Here is a 23,219-nt window from a genome sequence, read left to right as displayed (position 1 = left end):
AGTATAATCACCTGCTTTTGCTGTTCACGACATACTCAGAGGTGAAAATGAAGTTTAAAGTGATTTTTTTTTAAAGAACTAACTTTAGATGAGGACTATAGCAACAGGACTAATTGTAACTAACAAAATTGCGGCCAACAAAAAAAAAGTTATTTCTGCTGGGGTTGCGACAGATAAAATTCTCGATTTTAATCCATTTCGAACAAAATAGCCGTTACAAGCGAGCACGCCCACCCAGGTTTAACTGCCTCCCTGTCGCCTACCCAGGCGCAGACGCACTGGGTATCGGAGCGCGCAGGCGCGGGTTCGGGAGGGGCCGGGCGCGCGCGCGCTCGGTCTTGGGAGCGTGCAGCGGGTTCCGGAAGTGGCTTGCGGGCCAGCGGCCGCTTCCTGTCCGTTGGCCGTTCCGAATGTTGGTACGTCGCGAGCCGGCCAGCGACCGTTTGAAAGCGGCGGAGTTAATGGGAGCGCGAGGCGTGGCCGGCAACTATGCTGCGGTCTGGTAATGTAAGTCAGTCCCTGTATAAATCCGGTAAATCTGACCATGTCAGTCTCGTGGTCGGTATGTCAGGCAATGCCAGTCATTATGTTGTGTGTTATCATGTACCTGAGTTCTTGTTGCACGGACTCGATGGGCAGGTTGAGTGGAATCGTTCTAGAATTCTGTTCTGTTGCAATGCAAAGCCCGCAGTATCGGAAGAGCTGCTGATTATGATAATCTGCTAAAACAAGGAAAATGTTCAGGTCACGTTCTGGCGTGATATATTCAGACTGAATAGAACACGTTGAAATATATTTAGTAATGTAAAGTTGTACAGAATCCGCTGTAATATATCTGATATTGTAAACCATATTAAAAATGCATTGGTATACATCTGGTACTGTAAGTCACACTACAAAATGCACTTGGATATATTTGCTAATGTAAGGCTGTACAAAATGCTTTGTAATATAAGTGATATTGTAAGTCACAATACAAAATGCATTAAGATAAATCTGGTACCGTACGTCAATTACAAACCACATTAGGATTTATGTGGTACCGTAAATCACATTACAGAGTGCATTTGAATGTATCTGGTAGTGTAAGTTGCATCAGAAAATGCATTTTGATATCTGGTATTATAAGTCCCATTACAAAATGCATTTGGATATATCTAGTAATTTATCTCACTGTAAAAATGAACTTCAATATAGGTAAACAGCTGATATCCTTGACAATATATTTAAAAAAAACATTTCGTTATAATGTAGGGAAAGCATTGCAATTTATAATATTTGACAAAGTAAGCCAAACTATTATATGCATGCAAAATTATAGATCAGAATTTTGGTAATGTAACTTATACATACAAATACATACATTTGGTAAAGTAATGGAAACTACAAATTACAAATGATGTAGGTGAATCTTTAGATCATCTAGTATAAGGTATTGCACTTGAATGAAATTGAAAATGAAACACCTTTTCTTTGAAACTATCCAGCATTGATCCTTTTCTTCTCATTGTATTCATTGAACGCTTCTTTTTCTCAAGCTTTCATTTCAACATTTGGTCATTATTTGGATTTGTAGATTTTAATATTTAATTGTTCACACTGTTGGATATTTTAAAATTGGTTAGAACAGTAACTTTAAGAAGTTAAAATGATTATGCCTTTTTGTCTGTTTTATTTGAATTTTCAGTTCCATTCATTATAACTGTTGTACTATTTATTTATATCCACATTTATCATGTTTAACATTTTGTCATTTTGTGTTGGAAAATGTATTATACTTTAAAGTATGGCAACCAGAACTATTTGCACCTTGGATGCTCTTGTGTTCAGAAAATTATAGTGACCACGTTCACAGCCTGTCATAATTATTTTGCTGCAGAATCAGAGCAATGCGTTAATTAAAATATTTGCTGTCATTCATGACTGAATAGTTTCAATTTTGTGATTCACTTGATAATCTGTTTGATAATAGATCAAATGCATGCATATCCCTACCAGCAATGGAAACGGTACATTGTGATGTTTTTGGCTGCCACGATCAGAACGCTTTTATCCTATTAACGTTGATGAAAGGTCCTTAACAACTGAGCTGTTATGGGAGGAGTGTTGGATCTACAGAATATGGTTCATAATTAATAATTACAATTGCACTTAAAGGAAAAGGTGCCAGTTTCTTCAGTTATCTCATTTAGAAAAAAAAATTAATCCAAAATTGTTAGATTAATTGAATATATGTTGGAGAGCAGTGAAATGCCTGCATTATTCTGTTGTTAAATGCTCAAGATGTAGAAAATAATCTTATAAGTTTCTTCTCTGCACAGAAACATGAAAAGAAAATGCAATTGTAAGGATTGAACATGGCAGGAAGAATGAATTTTCCTCTGGCCAAAGCAGGCTGGAACTTATAAAAATGTACATTTTATTTCTAAGATGAGTAACCTATTGGGATTCACAATATTGCAGTGAATGAGCAGTTACTCTGTGTTTGGTGGGTGGTGCTTCAGGGAGAAATTTGCAATTGGAAGTATGCATTCTGCCTTTTTGAGTATCTAGTTAATTTAATAGACTGATGCTCTCTAACACACTGAAGCTAGTTTGAATTCAGACATTACATCTACCATCAATAGTTGTTTGTTACCCACATCTGTTTATATATCTATTTATATCACTCCATCAGCCTTTTTTTTTATAATGCCTTTGTCATCTTTAGACTTGAGTTTTCAAGTAGTCTTCTTACTGCCTTGCAAGCTTCACTCCACGCAGTTGCACTGCCCAGGTCTTTTTACACTAATGGTACTCCCCCTCCAATCCCCATACTCACCTCACTGTCTGTGCTAATCCTTTTTGCAGCCGCAGTGTTCCCACCAGTTCAATGACCTCCAGCTCTGTGTCCCTGTTCTATTTTGTATTATTATTGGCAAACCTCATTCTCACAATCTGGAATTCTCTTATCAAGCTCTTCTACTTAATCTTTTCCCACCTTTAAAAGTGTTTATTTTAAACTCTATCTTTTTTGCCACCATTTTCACTAGTTCCCATACTGTCTATCGCCTTCTTGGGTTTACCCTTAAACATGAACTGTCTTAGGATATTCAGGTCGCTTAAGGCTACAAAATAAGTTTGAGTTGGTGGTTAAATTTCAACTAAATCAGTTTATCATGATGCTATTAAAATGTACAAACTCTAAAATTATAAATTGTTTGAAGATGATTTGGAAGGAGCAAGTTTATGTGGGACTTCAGTGCATTAAACTGCAAGTGAGCTTACAAACCGGCAATGTCTGACACAATTTTAAATCCACTTCCTGGTCCAACAGAGAGGCTTTCATTTTTGTTTTATTTTCTGTCTTATGAAAGTAATTTCATGTAAAATTTCCACTTTCTGATTTTAATTAGTGTAATTTTCTGTTGAGTAGAATCAGCAGAAGGCTGGAACTGCAAGATGTGATCTACATTGTACTTGAGCTGCATATAATTCACTTGCTTGTAAACAAATTTTGTGATACAATTGACTTTAATTTTCATGCTTGAAATCTGTGCATGGCTGGCAAGTTACCCATGGGTTACCCTCAGAAGCTGATGGTAGGCTGCGCTCTTGAATTGCTGTGTGTAGCAGTTTTAAAAACATGCTTGTCTTGTTAGTTTACTTCAGTTATCAGTGAGGACTCAACCATATTAATGAGATTTAGGAACGATCTGGTTGTCTGCAACAATCTAACAACTTAATGGGCCATTCTATTGGAAGCATTTCTTTCTCTCTTTCAAAAAGCTCACATTGTTCAATTGCTATGCTGTGATTTGAATTCTAATATGTTTGATTAATGATTCAGACCATTAATCCAAAGTATTGGATTAGTATTCCATTGCTTTTATTTCTGCAGATCTATTTCTAAGTGTATATTGAGAATGAAACTCCCAGAAGTGACGAAGACCCATTGAAGGAGAAATGCTTGAATAGGTTGAAATTGAATGACTAGAAGATGGTGTCTTGGATGAGGACCAAACAGGCAGGCACTTAGGGATGGAATTGCTCATTGTATACGGTACATTGAAGGTGCAGGTTTAACTTTGACAGCTCACCACAGTCAAACCAGGTAGCATTGGTACCATAAACTAAAGTTGTTTTGGTGCTATGAGCTGGACACAAATCAGGCTGGAGTAATTTGAGCAGGAAAGGTTGACCTTCGAGTTGAGTAGCCATGACACTAATGATGAGTGAGGCTGAAAGTTTAAAGTGAGAACTTCTGCAAAAACTTGTGTAGCCACACATCCCTGAGGGGGAGAAAAATCCTTTCTATCTTCATGTTTAACTTTTTTTGTCAACATTTGAGAATTATTATTTTTATTAATGTTATTGGAATTGAGAGGCCTTTTTACAATGGCTGCAAACGTTGAGACCTCTGGGTATTATAAATACATGACATGAACATTAGTGATAAGGTGAATAGAGAGGAGGAAGATTTAGAGAGGCTTTTGAAATGGGCAGAACAATGCAGGTGGAGTTTAACCCTGAAGGTGTGTAGTGGTGCATTTTGGGAGCTCACTGGTGAAGTGCCAGAAGATTGGAGGGTGGACAATGTTGTGCCATTATTTAAGAAAGGTGCAATGAAAAGGACCGGAAACTATAGACCATTGAGCCTGACATCAGTGGTGAGTAAGATTTTGGAGGGGATTCTGAGAGATAGGATCTACATGCATTTGGAAAGGCAAGGACTGATTAGGGAAAGTCAGCATGGCTTTGTGCGTAGGAGATCATGTCTCACAAATTTGAGTTTTTTGGAGATGTTACCAAGAAGTTAGATGAAGGCAGAGTGGTAGATGCTGTCTATAGGGACCTTGAGTTAGGCCTTTGACAAGGTTCTGCATTTTAGATTGGTTAGTACGGTGAGTTCACATGGGATCCAAAGTGAGATAGCCAATTGGATACAAAATTTGGATACAGAGGACAGAGGGTGGTGATGGAGGGTTGTTATTCAGACTGGAGGCCTGTACCAGCGGTGTGTCACAAGGTTTGGTTTTGGATCCACAGTTGTTTGTCATTTATATCAACAATTTGGATGAGAATATAGGAGGTATGGTTAGTAAGTTTGTGGGTGACACCAAAATTGGTGATATAGAGGACAGTGAAGAAGGTTATCTAAGAGTACAAACAGATCTTGATCAAATGGGCCGAGAAGTGGCAGATGGAGTTTAATTTAGATAAATGTGAGGTTACTGAAGAAGGCATTTGGCACACTTGCCTCCACTGGTCATTGCATTGAGTATAGGGATTGGGACTTTCTTCCCTGGAGCATCAGAGGCTGAGGGGTGACCTTAGGGTTATAAAATTGAGGTGTTTTCCAAAGGATAGGAGAGTCTAAAAGTAGAGGGCATTGGTTTTAGGCGAGGGGGGAAAGATTTAAAAGTGACCTGAGGGGCAATTTTTTCACACAGAGGGTGGTGTGTATGGAATGAGCTGCCAGAGGAAGTGATAGAGGTGGATACAGTTACAACATTTACATTTGGACAGGTACATGAATAGGAAAGATTTAGAGGAATGCAGGCAAATGGGACTAGTTAAGTTTGAGATACCTGGTCAGCATGGACAAGATGCAACAAGGTGTCTGTTTCCGTGCTGTTTGACTCTGACTAACAAGGCAAGGGAGTACATGATGAATGGGAGGACCCTGAGTCGTACTGAGGATCAGCAGGACATTTTGTTGTCCGTGCAAGGAGATTCTTGAATACAACAGAGCAGGTGAATAAGGTGGTTTAAAAGGCATATGGGATACTTGCCTTTATTAGTCAAGACATAGGATTAACATGATGGTCCGGATTTTTTTTAGGCCGTAGCTGGAGTACGGTGTACAGTTCTGGTTGCCACATTATTGAAAGGATGTGATTACACTATTGAGAGGGTACAGAAATGATCCACCAGACTGTTGCCTGGGCTGGAGTATTTCAGTTATGAAGGGAGACTGCAGGGTGGCAAAGCGCCAGGGACTTGAGTTCGATTCCAGCCTTCACTCACTGTCTGTATGGAGTTTGCACGTTCTCCCTGTGCCTGTGTGGGTTTCTGCTGGGTGCTCCAGGCTCCTCCCACAGTCCAAAGAAGTGCAAATGAGGTAGCTAAGTCCTGCTAAAGTTACCCCATGATATGCAGGCTAAATGGATTAGCCATGGATTACAGGGATAGAGTGGGTGGTGGGTCTGTGTGGGATACTCTTCGGTGCAGAAGCGATGAGCTGAATGACCTCTTTGCACTGTAGGGATTCTTTGACTGTTCTCTAATTTTGTAAGCTAAGCTTGTTTTTGTTGTATCAGAGAAGGCTGAGGGGGTCCTGATTGAGGTGTACAAATTTATGAGGGGATAGATAGGGTCGTTTTTAAAAAAAATACTTTTCCCCCTTACCAGAGGGGTCACGTATTAGGAGCATAGATTTAATATGAGGGGCAGGAGGTTTAGAGGGGATTTTAGGATACTTTTTTCACAAAGAGGGTGATGGATCTGGAACTGGCTGAATACTTGGTTGGTAGAGGTGGGTGCCATTATAACATTTAAGAAGTATTTAGATGATCACTTGAAGAGCTATTGCGTACAAGGCTCTGATCCAAGTGCTGGAAAATGGGAGTAGAGTAGAGAGGAGCTTGATGATTGGTGCGGACACAAAGGACTAAAGACCTCTATCTGTACTAAATACCTAATGTAATAAGTTCAGTATGAGCCCATTGCCCTGGCAAACGTATGCAGCATCTCTTATAATCAGACTTTGCCATTACTACCACAAATCTATTTGCATGTTTGTTATGTTGTAATTTGGAGGCAGAACAATAAAGCCCAGTGCTAGATAAATTGGGTGCTGTAATTTTACAAGTACATTCATGGGCACATCTCTAAACATTTGAAAGAGGGACAGATTCCCACTGTGCAGATGTGTCTCTCTCAGGCTGTGTTAGAGTGCATTCAATCTATCTTCGCAAGTTGTGTGAATTGTTTGGAATATGATATGCATCATTCCAAAATAGTAAGGAAAACAGTTCTGATAGTTTGCTCAGTAACTTTCTGGAGAATGCAATAACATTCTCTTTTCACTGCATCCTCACTTCACCTCTGTTTTAATTAATCTGTCTGACTCCCTCTGTGAGTTTATCCCCTAGTGAGTTTAATGTGGGATCACTTCATTTATTGTTTTGATCAAAAATTTTTTGCCAAAGTCTAGCAGCTGCAGCAGGCGGTAAAGAATGTAGTTGGTATTTTGGTCTTCTTAGTGAGAATCTTCGAGTACAGGAACAAAGGTGACTTGCTGCAATTGTACAGGACCTCAGTGAGACCACAACTGGAGTATTGGGTTAAGTTTTGATCTCCTATTTGAGGAAGGATGCTCTGGCAATGGAGGGCATGCAACAAAGATTCTTCAGATGGCAGGACAGATGTATGAAGAGAGAGACTGGATCGGTTAGGACTATATTTGGGCGGCACGGTGGCTCAGTGGTTAGCGCTGCTGCCTCACAGTGCCAGAGACCCGGGTTTGATTCCAGCCTCAGGCGACTGACTGTGTGGAGTTTGCACATTCTCCCTGTGTCTGCATGAGTTTCCTCCGGGTGCTCCGATTTCCTCCCAGGGTCCAAAGATGTGCAGGTTAGGTGGATTGGCCATGCTAAATTGCCCCCATAGTGCCTGGGGATGTTTAGGTTAGGTAGGTTAGACACGGGAAATTAGTGGAATGGTTCTGGGGGGGATGCCCTTCAGAGGGGCAGTGTGGACTTGTTGCGCCGAATGGCCTGTTTCCACACTGTAGGGATTCTATGATATTTACTGGAGTTTAAAAGAATTAGAGGAGATTTCATGGAAACTATAAAATTCTAACAGGACTAGACAGGGTAAATGCAGGAAGGATGACTGGGGTGTCCAGAACCAGCGGTCAAAGTTTAAGGATACAGGGAATTGAGATGAGAATAAATTTCTTCACCCAGAGAGTCATGAGCATTTGGAATTCTGTGCCACAGAGAATGCGAAGACATTGAATGGTTTCAAGAAAAAGTTAGATTTAGATCTTAGGGCTGAAGAGATCAAAGGGTAAGGGGAGAAAGCATGAATAGGGTACTGAATTGGATGATCAGCCATGTTCATATTGAATGGCAGAGTAGGCTCAAAGGGCTGATTGGCCTACCCCTCTTATTTTCTATGTTTCGGTTAGATGATAGTAACCCTGAAACTGGAGCAACTTTTAAATTAAAAAGAAAGCAGCGAACAAAAGAAGGATGAAAAGAATATTAAAAATGATTAATTTGATTAGTTTGAAAGGCAGCCCATGCTTTTAGGTGTAATCACAAGGGATGGTACAGCTATACCTAATAAAGAGCAGACCTGACTGACCCCGTTAACTTAAATCTGTGCTATGTGGATGTGTCCGTGGCAGAGCCTGATAAGCTGCTTCAGTCTTTAATATGTGTTTACTGGAACTGGGATCTTCTGTAAATGGAGCAGGAGGCTTTGAGGACAGATAAGTTATAAAATTTTTACCTGACTAGAAAGCAGGTAAATGTTAAGTTGAATTTTCACTGCATCAGGTGCATTGTTGATGTGTTCTCACACTCATGTCATGCAAATATTGAAGCCTGTGAGATGTTTGCTATCAAAATGAGTAATTAAAATTAATGTGATTTTTGGTGCTTAGTGCTGAGCCACAGGTGTTACGTTGTCCATTGATCCTATAATATTTAGCCCATGAGATGTACTAATGGAACTACAACTAGACAGCAGTAACCTTTTTGGCTTTAATTGATTTAGGTCAGATTTACTTGCATTTCCTTGCAGATAATTGCATGCCATCTAAACAATAAAGATTTCAACATCTCTGTGCACGTCTACACAAAGTGTGGTTTTCAGATTTTCTTTGTGCCTCTCTCTATTAAAGTCCTGATGACACAAGTTGAAATGAAGTTATAATTGAGCAAATTTATTTTACTAAAAGCATTCTGTGAAATGGCTGCCCTAACATGGTTTTCTGTAATCAGTGTAGCATTGTGAACATAATTATCTTTAGTTGTTTCCAGTATTTCAGCTTGACCTTGGAATTCCACAGCTACTGAGGTCAAAAATTTGTGCAGGTGGAGTAGCAATGAAGAAAAATCCGGAGTTCACTCAGCTGACAGATCAAACTAATTTAGAACCTTCTAAATAAAATTTCACAGATGCTGGGGATTTACTCTATACATTACTTAGCAATATTAAAGATATTGCACTAGAAGATTTCAAGTGGTGAAATAAAAAGGGAAGTGTATTTATTCATTCTTGCATATATGCGAGATTGCATATTCAATGGTTTTGATCACCACAAAAACCAGTTATCCCTTTTTATCAGTCCTATCTATTTCCTGTAGCAGAACTAGCAGTAAAAAGATTATTTCACTACTTTTTTATTCATGTTGTGGGATGTGGCCGTCACTGGCTGGCCAGCATTTATTGCCCATCCCTAGGTGTCCTTGAAAAGGTGGTGGTGAACTGCCTCCTTGAACCGATGCAGTCCATCTGCTATGGGTTGACCCACAATGCCATTCGAGCAACTAATTTATGCTCTGCAGTAAGGCAGAAATGTGGTTCACTGTAAAGTGACATTGTGGCTATGTCATGGTTCTGAACAACACATTTTTGAAGATAGGCCTAATGTACCTCTTAATTTTTAAAAAAAACTACAGATGCTGCAAATCAGAAACAAAAACAGAAATTGCTGGAAAAATTCTGCAAGACTGGCAACATCTGTGGAGAGAAATCAGTTAATGTTTCAGCTCTGTGATCCTTCTTTAGAACTTCTGAAGAAGGGTCACTGGACTTGAAAAGTTAACTGTTTTCTGTCCACAGACCTGCTGAGTTTTTCCAGCAATTTCTGTTTCTGTTGTCAATGTAACTCTTCTCTTGTTGCAGTGACACTCCCTATAACAGCTCGCATTGATGTAATGTCCCTGAGAAATATTCTTGAACAAAGGTTGATGCAAGATGCATGAGCAAATTAGGAAGAAGCATACAAAAGAGAAGGGTTGAAAGGAGACTTTTAAGATTGAAGAGGGTTATGGCAACAAAGGAGGATTTTATAATGGAAGTCCTGAAGGTGAGAAACTAGTTAGTGGCTGAATTCTTGCCAGTGGTAGAAGTCAGCGATGAGAAATCAACTGAGTTTGGAATTATAGCAGGCAGTGTAGGGACTTATATTAAGATCCAGTAGTGGAAGGGGAGGATGCAACACTGAAGGTATTTGAACTTGCTGATGAATTTCTGCATACTGGTTATTGACATAGCTTTGAATAAGCATTGTTGTGAAACAAAGTCACAAGACTGAATTGTGGCAGATGGACATTAACTGGGAAGTAGAGTATTTGAGACATCAAGTAACACAAAGAGGTTAAGGAAGCTCACAGACTACATTTAGCTTAAATTTTGCCTTTTGGACACCCCTGAGTTATTAGCCAAATTTTTGAGTATTCTAATTTGTTTCACCCTTGTTGTTTCATGGAACTTGTATTCCTTAAAATCTCTAATTATTCTTGGAATTTAGTGTTTCATGGTATTGTAGAATTTTGCAGCACAGAGGAAGCCATTTGGTCCATCGTGTCTGTGCCACCTGTTTAGATATGATCTATTTGGATTTCCAAAATGCCATTGACAAGGTGATATGCTGGAGGCTGCCAAATAAGATAAGAGCCTATTGGTGTTAGGGGCAAGATACTGGCATGGATTGAAGATTGGCTGACTGGCAGAAGGCAGACAGTGGGGATAAAAGTTTTTTTTTCCAGGGTGGTAACCAGTGACTAGTGGAGTTCTAAAGAGGTCCGTGTTGGGACCACAACATTACACATTAACGATCTGGATGAAGGAACTGAGGACGTTGTTGCTACATTTGCAGATGTCACAAAGATGGGTGGGAGACAGGTAGTGTTGAGGAAGTGGGGAGGCTGCCAAAGGATTTAGACAGGCTGGCAGAATGGGCAAAGAAGTGGCAGGTGGAATACCATGTTGGGGGAAATGTGAAGTTATGCAATTTGGAAGGAAGAATAGAGGCATAGACTATTTTCTAAACAGGGAAAGGCTTGGGAAATCTGAAGCATAAACAGATTTAGGAACTCTGGTTCAGGATTCTTAAGGTTAACATGCAGGTTCAGTTGGCATTTAGGAAGACAAATGCATGTTAGCATTAATTTTAAGAGGGCTAGAATAGAAGAGCAGAGATGTTTTGCTGTGGCTGTATAAGGCTGTGGTTAGACAGTATTTAGAATATTGTAAGCAGTTTTGGGCCCCCTATCTAGAGAAGAATGTGCTGGCGTTGGAGCGGGTCCAGAGAAGGGTTATAAGAATGATCTCTGGATGAAGGTCTTGTCATGTGAAGAGTGGTTGAGGACTGGTTTGTACTGGATTGAGTTTAGAAGGATGAGGGGGACCTGATTGAAACTTATAGAATACTAGAGGGCTGGAAGTAGTGGACGTGGAGAAGATGTTTCCACTTGTAGGAGAGACTAGGACCCGAGGACACAGCCTCAGAGTGAAGGGATACCCCTTTTGAACTGAGATGAGAAGAAACTTCTTCAGCCCGAGTTTGGTGGAACTGCTTGATGCAAAAGGCCGTGGAGGCCAAGTCAATGAGTGTATATAAGACAGAGGTTCTTGATTGGTAAGGGGATCCAAGATTACTGGGAGAAGGCAGGTGAATGGGGTTGTGAAAAATATCAGACATGATTAAATGGTGGAGAAACTTGATGAGCAGAATGGCCTATTTCTGCATCTATATCTTATGAGTTAACCCTTTAGTTCCACTTCCCTGCTTTTTCTTCATAGGCACATTTTTAAAAAACACTTATATTGCTTAAAAAAATAGCACCAGTCAGTTTGGGTGGCTTAAATACTGACCATCCTTTTGTGTTTGCTTTCTACATCTTAACTTGCACAAATCCCATTCACCTATCAGCACTGAACTCAATGATTTTACATTGACTTCCAATCAAGCCATAACTTTATTTTAAAATATTTATCCTCATTTTCACATCCTGTCATGGCCTGTCACTCCTTAACTCTATACTCTCAAATTTTTGAGACGAGATCTCATCTATTTTTTGGTATATCCCTAACCTTAACAGCTCCACCATTGATTGCAGTGCCATTGGTTGACTGGGACTTAAGCTCTGCAATTCCATCCCTACCCCTCTCTGACTCTATCTTGCCTTCCTCCTTTAAGAAATTCTTTAAAAGTTACTTCTCTGATCAAACTTTTTGGTAGGTCAGATAACCATATATTTATGTAGCTCAATGCCACAGTTTGTTCTATAAAGGTCTAGTGAAGAACTTTCGACATTTTATTACGTTAAAAGTCCAATACAAATATGAATTATTGTTGACTCCAACTGACAAGTTAGTTCCCGTCCAGCCTGTTGTCTGATCTGTCAGTGACAGATCTATTTTCCTGTAACTATAATATGTTTCTTTTCTGTAATAGTGATGCTTCAAATTTAGATTGCAGCAGCCATGCTGTGAATACTTTGAAGTATAACTGAAAGAAGGCTTCTGTTTAATGATCTGTTCTATGTTTAGATGTTTCATTTGTGAGCTGCCATTTTTGTGGACCACGTGAGTTACATCTTTCAAATCCTAATTTTCTCTTTTGTCTCAATGCCTCTTCTCACACACAGTCTCAAATAAGCCTCTATCTTTCTATTCAACATCATAGTGGACTCTGAGGTGATAGATTTCAAATTTTTGTATTCCTGTATACAAAGAAGTGTTTTTTTTTGGAGGTTTCTCAAATTCCAGGCCTAAGACCTGTGTTCTTGATATCTGCACTAAAGGAAAATGCTTTTATATTCTGAATCTCTTGGCTTCTTGTGATAAAGCTCCAGTCCCACAATCTTCCAAGATCTCTGCACACTTCAATTCTGGCCACTTGCACATTGCCAATTTCCTAAACCTCCACCTCTTGCTCTCACTCTCACTCAAGGTGTTCTGTAGAACTTTTATGTGATTTGCTATAATACCTCCTTTTATGGGTTAGCATCAAATTTCGGTTAATAATGATCTTGCGAAACACCATGAGATGCTTTATTATTTTAAAGGTGCTGTATGAGTACAGGTTGTTTTTGAAGTCATATATCTCAGTGGACTTTCTGGTCATGTTTCTGCACTTACAAACTAGTTTGTAATAAGTTACAGAACTGGGATGCTTATATTACTTTGGAATGTCCACTTCCTCCACATCACAGACTCATAGCTCCAGCTGGCATTCTTGTATTTAGGGTGTGGCACATAACTGTATAAAATTTCAGCTGTTTTGTTTTGTCAGCTTGTCTAATATATATCTATTTGTAATTTTAGGCTCTTCCTCAATATTAACTTATCATCTCTTTTAAGTTTGTTTAAACTTTCATTTCTTCCCAAATCCGTATTTCATTGGCTGTGTTATTACTTGAAGTGGTTTCCAGGGTGGACACCACTTTTTCTTCCAAAGTTGCTCTTTGGTTAACGACGATATATGATTTCATCTATTTTAATTGCTATGTCCAGAATGCTGACTGCAAAATATGAGTGACTTTATTGTTTAGTTTTAGTGCAGGTCTATCATTAACAATGGTAATAGTTGTTTCCCTGTTGCTCAGACCTTTAAACAAATCATTGTGATTAACTGTGAAGATAGTTATTAGATCTAATCAGAAAGTGAAAACGCTATGCATCAAACAGAAATATATACACAAAGCAATCTCTCTTGTGCAATTTAAAGCCTCAAGTGGAAGATAATGAAATCAGTGTGAAGGGAGAGGAGGAGGTGAAAGACTACATGTGAATTTAAGAAGGGGAGAGGAGGGCGTGGAAATCAGAACAACATGAGTTGGGCATTTAAAGGATGAGACTTACTGCTGTTATTAGGAAAAGAGTACCAGTCAGTTGAATGGGAAGGACTGCTGTAGATGGAAAATAAAATAGTGGGGAGAGAAATGGAAACAAAGAAACAAATAGACCAAGGGAGAAAAAATATTGGCAGTCAGTGGCAACATTGGGATTTGAATTAAAGGAAGTGAGGCCCAGGAGGTTTAGTAGGAGAGATGCAGTTAACAATGATGGATGATTGTAAATTTCTGATAGTGCAAAGGCAGAAACTGTTCTCTTTACTGGAGAAAAAAGAAGAACGATTGTGATCTTTGACATGTAGCAGCATAGTAAAATAGTGATTGGTCTGTGATGCATTATCTTATTTATACCCTGCTCTGTTATAGAAATGTTTGGTGGGTCAACTTTAACCTTGTCCTCCCAGTGCACACCAGCTGGGCAGAAAATTAAAATATCTTGCGAGATTCTGTCAATGGCATCCTGACCAACCCTGCATGCAACAATTTTAAACTACCCTTTGAAACAAGGAAGAAGTGCGTCTCATTTAGGTTTGACTTTTCTTTTTAACCATGGAGTTGGAATGGTGTTCTTCTGCTAAGATGCTGTAATCGGAAGAGTTGTCAAGACTAAAGAAGCTTGAAAAAGTAACTGTTTTAATCTTCATTGTTAGGTAAGGGTGTTCCTCCAAGCCCCACTTCTAGGCAATGTTGCCTTGAACCTTCCCCACCCCCACCCTATTTGACTTGTAAGGTCATTCCAGCTGCTCCCTCAGTGGCTTCTTTGCACCTAATATTCTCTCCCCACAGCTGCTGTCTCATGGTGCTTTTGAGAAGAATTTAACTGCAGCATTTGGTGGGGTCTTGAATTTGAAGTTTTCTTGATATCCTGTTGCCACGATCAAGAGTGTTTGCATCAGTGACCATCACCACCTTGAAGCTTACCCATTCATTCTTATAGCTGTTAAATGTGAAAATAACATTTTCAACACTGATTCACCTACCATCTATTGTCATTAACAAAGTACTAAAACTGAAAGTAAAATGGTCAGGTATGTCTACAGTTTAGTAACTCTTTAAAATTTATTTCCTGCTGCAACATGTTCTTTCTTGCATCAAACCATTACAAGTTAGACATTGATTCCTTTTTATGTAATCACGTACAATTCTGGTACATATATTAAAAAAGACACAAGGGAAGAGTTTTACAGGCTGATCAGAGGAGTTACTAACCTATCTTACTCCTATCAATTTAACTTCGGCACTACACCATTCAATTGCACTTAGCATTTCTAGTATTATTTTAGTGTACAAAGATTAGAGTGCAAGACAAAGTTAGGAGAATTATTTGCCCAAAGCTCTGCCAGTTTATGCATGTCAGATCAGTATTACTTTGCTCTGAACCAATTGTCAGTTTTCAAAAAATAAATGCTGTGTGCGCTAAGTTGAACTCCAACACCTAGGAGGAGATAGTAGGAACTGCAGATGCTGGAGAATCCGAGACAACAAGGTGCAGGGCTGGATGAACACAGCAGGCCAAGTAGCATCGTAGGAGCAGAAAGGCTGACGTTTCGGGCCTAGACCCTTCATCAGAAAAGGGGGAGGGGAAGGGGGTTCTGAAATAAATAGGGAGAGAGTGGGAGGCGGATAGAAGATGGATAGAGGAGAGGATAGGTGGAGAGGAAACAAACAGGTCAAAGAGGCGGGGATGGAGCCAGTAAAGGTGAGTGTAGGTGGGGAGTTAGGGAGGAGATAGGTCAGTCCAGGGAGGACGGACAGGTCAAGGGGGCGGGATGAGGTTAGTCGATAGGAGATGGGGGTGCGGCTTGAGGTGGGAGGAGGGGATAGTTGGGAGGAAGAACAGGTTAGGGAGGCGGGGATGAGCTGGACTGGTTTTGGGATGTGGTAGGGGGAGGGGAGATTTTGAAGCTTGTGAAATCCACATTGATACCATTGGGCTGCAGGGTTCCCAAGCAGAATATGAGTTGCTGTTCCTGCAACCTTTGGGTGGCATCGTCGTGGCAATGCATGAGGCCCAGGATGGACATGTCGTCTGAGGAATGGTAGGGGGAGTTGAAATGGTTCGAGACTGGGAGGTGCAGTTGTTTATTGCGAACTGAGCATCCCCAATGGACTACAGTCCACATTCAAGCCTTCCCAATTTGGTCCCAACCGTGACAATATCTACACTCATGGCATTGAGATCCTTCAGAAGCGTTTCTCCCTGCCACTCCTCCCACTTCCTACAGACAAAGGGGGTGGCCATGGGTACCTGCATGGGCCCAAGCTACGTCTGCCTCTTTGTAGGTTATGTGGAACAATCCCTCTTCCGTACCTACACCGGCCCTAAACCCCACCTCTTCCTCCGTTACATTGATGACTGTATCGGTGCCGCCTCGTGCTCCCACGAGGAGCTCGAACAGTTCATCCACTTCACTAACACCTTCCAGCCCAACCTTAAGTTTACCTGGACCATCTCTAACACCTCTCTCCCCTTCCTGGACCTCTCTGTCTCCATATCGGGCAACCACCTAGAAACCGATATTCATTTCAAGCCCACCGACTCCCACAGCTACCTAGAATACTCCTCCTCTCACCCACCTTCCTGCAAAAATGCTATCCCCTATTCCCAATTCCTTCGCCTCCGCCGCATCTGCTCCCAGGATGAAGCATTCCACTCCCGTACATCTCAGTTGTCCTCGTTTTTCAAGGACCGTAACTTCCCCCCCCTCAGTGGTCGAGAACGCCCTCAACCGTGTCTCCCACATCTCCCACAACTCATCCCTCACACCCCGTCCACGCAATAAGAACCAAAAAAGAATCCCCCTCGTCCTCACGTACCACCCCACCAACCTCCGGATCCAACGCATCATCCTCCGACGCTTCCACCATCTGCAATCTGACCCCACCACCAAAGACATCTTTCCCTTCCCACCCTTATCTGCTTTCCGGAGGGACCACTCTCTCCGTGACTCCCTTGTCCGCTCCACACTCCCCTCCAGCTCCACCACACCCAGCACTTTTCCCTGCAACCACAGGAGGTGCTACACCTGCCCCCATACCTCCTCCCTCACCCCCATCCCAGGCCCCAAGAAGACTTTCCACATCAAGCAGATGTTCACCTGCACATCTGCCAATGTGGTATACTGCATCCGCTGTACCCGGTGTGGCTTCCTCTACATCGGGGAAACCAAGCGGAGGCTCGGGGACCGCTTTGCAGAACACTTACGCTCGGTTCGCAATAAACAAGTGCACCTCCCAGTCGCGAACCATTTCAACTCCCCCTCCCATTCCTCAGACAACATGTCCATCCTGGGCCTCCTGCAGTGCCACAATGATGCCACCCGAAGGTTGCAGGAACAGCAACTCATATTCCGCTTGGGAACCCTGCAGCCCAATGGTATCAATGTGGATTTCACAAGCTTCAAAATCTCCCCTCCCCCGACCGCATCCCAAAACCAGTTCAGCTCATCCCTGCCTCCCTAACCTGTTCTTCCTCCCACCTATCCCCTCCTCCCACCTCAAGCTGCACCCCCATCTCCTACCGACTAACCTCATCCCGCCCCCTTGACCTGTCCGTCCTCCCTGGACTGACCTATATCCTCCCCACCTCCCCACCTACACTCACCTTTACTGGCCCCATCCCCGCCTCTTCGACCTGTTTGTTTCCTCTCCACCTATCCTCTCCTCTATCCATCTTCTATCCGCCTCCCACTCTCTCCCTATTTATTTCAGAACCCCCTTCCCCTCCCCCTTTTTTGATGAAGGGTCTAGGCCCGAAACGTCAGCCTTTCTGCTCCTATGATGCTGCAACACCTAGGAGGAGTCGGCAGGGTGATGACCATACTCTTTTTGCACCATGTTGCTTAAATTGGAATGTTTATAATCATAGAATCCCTGCAGTGTGGAAGCAGGCCATTTGGCCCATTGAGTCCACCCTGCCCCTCTGAGGAGCATCCTAGCCTAGCTGACCCCTTAACCTATCCCCGAATTTTCCACCCTAGACACTATGGGCAATTTACCATAGCCAGTTCACCTCACCTGCACCCGGAGGAAACCCACACAGACACGGGGAGAATGTGCAAACTCCATACAGACAGTTGCCCGAGCCTGGAGTTAAACCTGGGTCCCTGGCACTGTGAGGCACTATTGCTAACCACTCAGCCACCATGGCTCCCCAGCCAATTTTTCATATAGCTCTGAATTCATATGGGATTCATAAACACAGACAGGGCTTTGACAGTTTGGTTAATATTCCAAAAGAGGTTGAACTTTAATAGATTTTTAAACTCATGTTTTTGTGATTTTTCTGCATTGCTGTTTTAAAGAATGATGTATCAATGGCAAACTAAATACATATAGGTTCATACTTTAAAACAGCTGAACTGTAAAAGCAGTTGCTGGTGTGATGTAAAGAATGGTTGATTACCTGAAGTGCCTGTGCAGTAACACTAAGGACAAGATACCAGTGATGCTGAACGATTTGAAGGTGAATGAATCTCCCAGGCCAGATGGACTACGCCCAGATTTCTGAAGGAGATAGCTGAGGATATTGGGGAGGCATTCAGGAATCTTGAGTCAAGAAGGATTCCGGAAGACTGGAAGATGTTTAATGTAAAGCCCCTGTTTAAGTAGGGAGGGAGGCAAATGACAGGTCTGACTTCGGTCATTGGTAAAATTTTTGAGTTCGTTATTAAGGATGAGATTGTGGAGTAAGGGGAGGTCATGCCTGACAAATCTGTTGGAATTATTTGAGGTGGTATCAAGAAAGTTAGACAAAGGAGAGCCAGTGAATATGATCTATTTCGATTTCCAGCAGGCTTTTAACAAGGTGCTGTACAGGTTGCTGCTAAATAAGATGAGTCCATGGTGTTACAGGCAATATACTGGCATAGATGGAGGCCTGGCTGACTGGCAATAGGCAAAGAGTGGAGTTAAAGGGGACTTTTTCAGCTGGTGATTAGTGGAGTTCCACAAAGGGTCAGTGTTGGGACCACAACTAATCATGTCTCACATTAACAATCTGGTGAAAGAACTAAGGACATTGTTGCTAGGTTTTCAGGTGACACAAAGATAGTTGGAGGAACAGGTAGTGTTGAGAAAGCAGGGAGACTACAGAAGAATTTGGACTGGCTAGGAGAGTGGGCATTGAAATAGCAGATGGAATACAGTGTGGGGAAGTGAGAGGTTATGCACTTTGGTAGGAAGAATAGAGGCATATTTTCGAAATGGGGAAAGGCTTTGGAAATCTGAAGCACAGAATGGACTTTGAAGTCCTAGTTCAGGATTCTGTTCAGGTTAAAATGCAGATTTAGTTGGCAGTTAGCAAGGCAAATGCAATGTTAGCATTAATTTCAAGAGGGCTAGAATAGAAGAGCCAAGATGTATTGCTGAGGCTGGATAAGGCTCTAGTCAGACCACATTTGGAAGATTGTGAGCCGTTTTGGGCCCTGTATTTAATGAAGGATTTGCTGGCATTGGAGGGGGTCCAGAGGAGGTTTACAAGAATGATCCTGTGCATGAATGGCTTGTCATAGGAGGAGCGGTTGAAGACTCTGGGTAATCAATGGAGTTTGGAAGGAAGGGGAGGTGGCGGATCTGATTGAAACTTACAGAATACCACAAGATCTGGAAAGAGTGGACATGGAGAAGATGTTTGCACTAGTAGGAGAGACAAGGACCTGTGGCACAGCCTAAGAGTGAAGGGATGACCCTTTAGATTTGAAATAAATCATAGAATCCTTACAATGTGGAAGCAGACCATTCGGTCCATCAAGTCCACACCAACCCTCCAAACAGCATCACACCCAGACCCACTCCACTCGTCCTCTCATCTTATTCCTGTAACCCTTCATTTACCATGGCTAATCCATCAATCCTGCTCATTCCTGAACACTATGGGCAATTTTAGCATGGCCAATCCACTCAACCTGCACATTTTTGGACTGTTGGAAGAAACTGGATCACCCGGGGGAAACCCATATGGGCATAGGGAGAATGTGCAAACTACATACATGAACAGTCGTGCAGGGCTGGAATTGAACTTGTGTCCCTGACACTGTGAGGCAGCAGTGCTAACCACTGAGCCACTGTGCTGCCCTATGACGAGTACTTTTCTCAGCCAGATGATGGTGAATCTGTGGAGGCCAAGTCAGTGAGTGTACTAAGACAGAGATGGATTGGTCTTGATTAGTAGGGGGACCAAGAGTTATGGGGAGAAGGCAGGAGAGTGGAGTTGAGAAACATATTAGCCATGATCAAATGATGGAATAGACCCGATGGCCTAATTATGTTCCTATATCTTCTGGTTGCTTAGCAGAAGATAGGGGAATACTAGAGCACAGAGCAGCATGGATTATTTTCTTGAAGTTAAAGGGTGAAACAGGGAGGTGGGATTATAGAGATGGAGGAAGGTGTGAGACAGATAGGAATGTGCAAGTGAGAAGGGAGAGAGGGAAAGCAAGCTGAGAGGAGGAAACCCCAGGCTGAAAGTCAACTTGCTTTTGGTCCCCACTTTCATGGGAATTCTGGCAAGGCCAGCATGGAGTTTACCCCACCAGAGGCGACGCAAGGTCACTGTTAGTTAAACCTAACTCTTTTTAGCTTGATCATTACTTGGGAAAGTGGTGGCAATTATTGTGAACTCTGGCTGATTCATTTTCATTCTCTAAAACTCGAAACATTGGCTTAATTAAGAAGCTTTGTTTTTTGTCAATTTTCATGGTCCTTTCTACTAGTTACTTATTTAAATTAGTGATTTATTGCTTTTGAGTTTTATTTGAAAATGGTCTTGTTAACTGTTGTGGCCGTTTCAAAGATGAGAAACATTGAAATGTGACCCCCATATGACTCAATCCATTTGAAAAGCTTGCTACTACTATGGTAGGATATAGTAGAATCTGCTCCTTGTAAACAAAACTTTGTAGATCATGTGGACATGGTGCTTAAATCACCGATTCTAAAATTGACTCTTATGATAAGTTTATCTTTTATGCTGTACACATTATTCAGTACAAGTTGGTTGAGCTAACTGCCCTGGAAAAATATTAGAATAAATATTGAAAACTGAAACGCTGTTAGTTGTCTGCTAATTTTGTGGCCTGTTGATTATGTATGGTATGATTTCAAGTCATCAAAATTGTCATACATTCATTTGTTTTTGAGGACCAAAATCTTTAGCGTCACTTCGTTGTTTCTAGATGAGGGGATTGCAACAAAATTTAGTCAATATGGAAAACAGTAGGGAAAAGTAAATTTGTTTGTGCAGAATGTTTGTAAATCAGGAAATGAGTGGATGTTCTCAACTAACTTCCATGCTTGCCACAATTGCAGATGTGCATTTTCTGGCATTTCACCTAGTTTTGTTCCTTATGCTAGCAAAAGAGGTGATGTATTAAAAATATTCCAACTCTGCCAGTAAGTTTGACCTCAGAGTGAAACTTCGTACTTTCCAAAGTTCATTTTGCATACTCCAGAAAATATTGGTGGTATTTGGTTTCAGCTTTGTAATTATACCTTCACCATCATGTTAAGCTAGTTTTAAAGAAATAATGGATTTTATATTCGGACGCATTTAATCCATTTTTGGTTTCGCGTTCTGTGTAAAGCAATTGTTTACCAAGATGGACATTTAAAGTTCAGATCTGGAATTAAGAGTCCAATGATAACCATGAATCCATTGTTGATTGTCAGGAAAACCCATCTGGTTCACTTATGTCCATTAGGGAAGGAAACTGCCATCCTTACCTCGTCTGGCCGACATGTGACTCCAGACTCTCAGCAATGCGGTTGACTCTTAACTGTCCTATGGGTAATTAAGGATGGGCAATAAATGCTGGTCTCGCTGGCAACACGCTCATTCTGTCGATGAATAACACAAAAATCACAGAAATACAATATGTCCTGCTGGATATAGCATCTTAAGATATTGTCTCTATCCAAATAAGGACTGATATGTCTTTGAATTTTAATTATATCATATTTTTTGATGTTAGATATTTCTTGTGGTGTAGTGATATGTCCCTAGCCCAGGTCTTGGAGGTCTGGGTTCAAATCCCACCTACTTGAGGTGTATAATAACATCTCTGAATAGGTTGATTAGAAAAATAGGTAGAATTTAGAACAAAAGCAGCCTTGGGTGGTTGGGAAAGTGTTGAATAATATTTATGTATTCGGCCTCTGCACTTGAAAATTCAGTTTGAATATTGTACTTTCAAATTTAACTGTGCGCTGCATAGTTCACAATGGTAAGAGTTTAATGGTTTTAAAGAGCCAGTGATTGTATTCTTAAGTGTCGTCTTTAGTACATCATGCTTCTATAGGTTCTTGGGAATCCTTTTAATAAATTCTCTTGCAGAATTTGGGGTTTGTTTCAGGTGATATGTCTTTTTTTCTATGTAACAACATTGGTCTAACATTTGTTACATGAAAAATGTTAGAAGCTATTGTTAAAGCAGGATAAACTTGAATATGTTCAAGGTAATCAGGCAGAGTCAACATGGTTTTGTGAAAGGGGAATCGTGTTTAACAAATATATTGGAGTTCTCAGTGGAGGTAACACGTGCGGTAGATTTATTGTACTTAGATTTCCAGAAAGTCTCTGATACAGTGCCACATCAAAGTTTTTATTGTGAAAAATTATAACTGGTGTAGGGAGTAGCATATTAGCTTGGGTAGAAGATTAGTTGGCTATGAAGAAACTGAGTGTGTCTGTAAGCGGGACTTTTTCAAGTTGGCAAGTGGTATGCGGCAGGAATCGGTGTTGGGACCTCAACTATTTACAATTTTTGTAAATAACTTGGCTGAAGGGAATGGTTGCTACATTTGCTGATGAAAGTAAGTTATGAAGAAGAAATGATGAGGCTACAAAAAATGTAGATAGGTTAAGTAAGTGGGTAAAGATGTGCCAAATGGAGTAGAATGTGAAATTTGAATCAGAGATAGTAGGAACTGCAGATGCTGGAGAATCCGAGACAACAAGGTGCAGGGCTGGATGAACACAGCAGGCCAAGCAGCATCATAGGAGCAGAGAGGCTGACGTTTCGGGCCTAGACCCTTCATCAGAAAAGGGGGAGGGGAAGGGGGTTTTGAAATAAATAGGGAGAGAGTGGGAGGCGGATAGAAGAGGGATAGAGGAGAGGATAGGTGGAGAGGAAACAAACAGGTCGAAGAGGTGGGGATGGAGCCAGTAAAGGTGAGTGTAGGTAGGGAGTTAGGAAGGGGATAGGTCAGTCCAGGGAGGACGGACAGGTCAAGGGGGCGGGATGAGGTTGGTCGGTAGGAGATGGGGGTGCGGCTTGAGGTGGGAGGAAGAACAGGTTAGGGAGGCAGGGATGAGCTGGACTGGTTTTGGGATGCGGTAGGGGGAGGGGAGATTTTGAA

At 41.4% G+C, this 23,219-nt stretch overlaps 1 protein-coding gene across 1 annotated transcript in view; it reads left to right on the top strand.

Annotated features, from left to right (window-relative positions):
- The first annotated feature begins 367 nt into the window (after positions 1-367).
- Positions 368-23,219, top strand: part of atp2c1 (ATPase secretory pathway Ca2+ transporting 1) — a 110,529-nt gene continuing 87,677 nt past the window's right edge. Inside the window, exon 1 of the mRNA XM_048607132.1 lies at positions 368-507. Within this exon, the coding sequence (XP_048463089.1) occupies positions 490-507 (18 nt within the window). The 5' untranslated portion in view covers positions 368-489. The remainder of the gene's footprint in view (positions 508-23,219) is intronic.

This window comes from Rhincodon typus, chromosome 2 (genome assembly GCF_021869965.1).
Source record: "Rhincodon typus isolate 14 chromosome 2, sRhiTyp1.1, whole genome shotgun sequence".
In the NCBI taxonomy this organism is placed as follows: Eukaryota; Metazoa; Chordata; class Chondrichthyes; order Orectolobiformes; family Rhincodontidae; genus Rhincodon; species Rhincodon typus.
The sequence above is the reverse complement of the archived record's forward strand: the minus strand, read 5'-3'. Positions and strand labels throughout refer to the sequence as shown.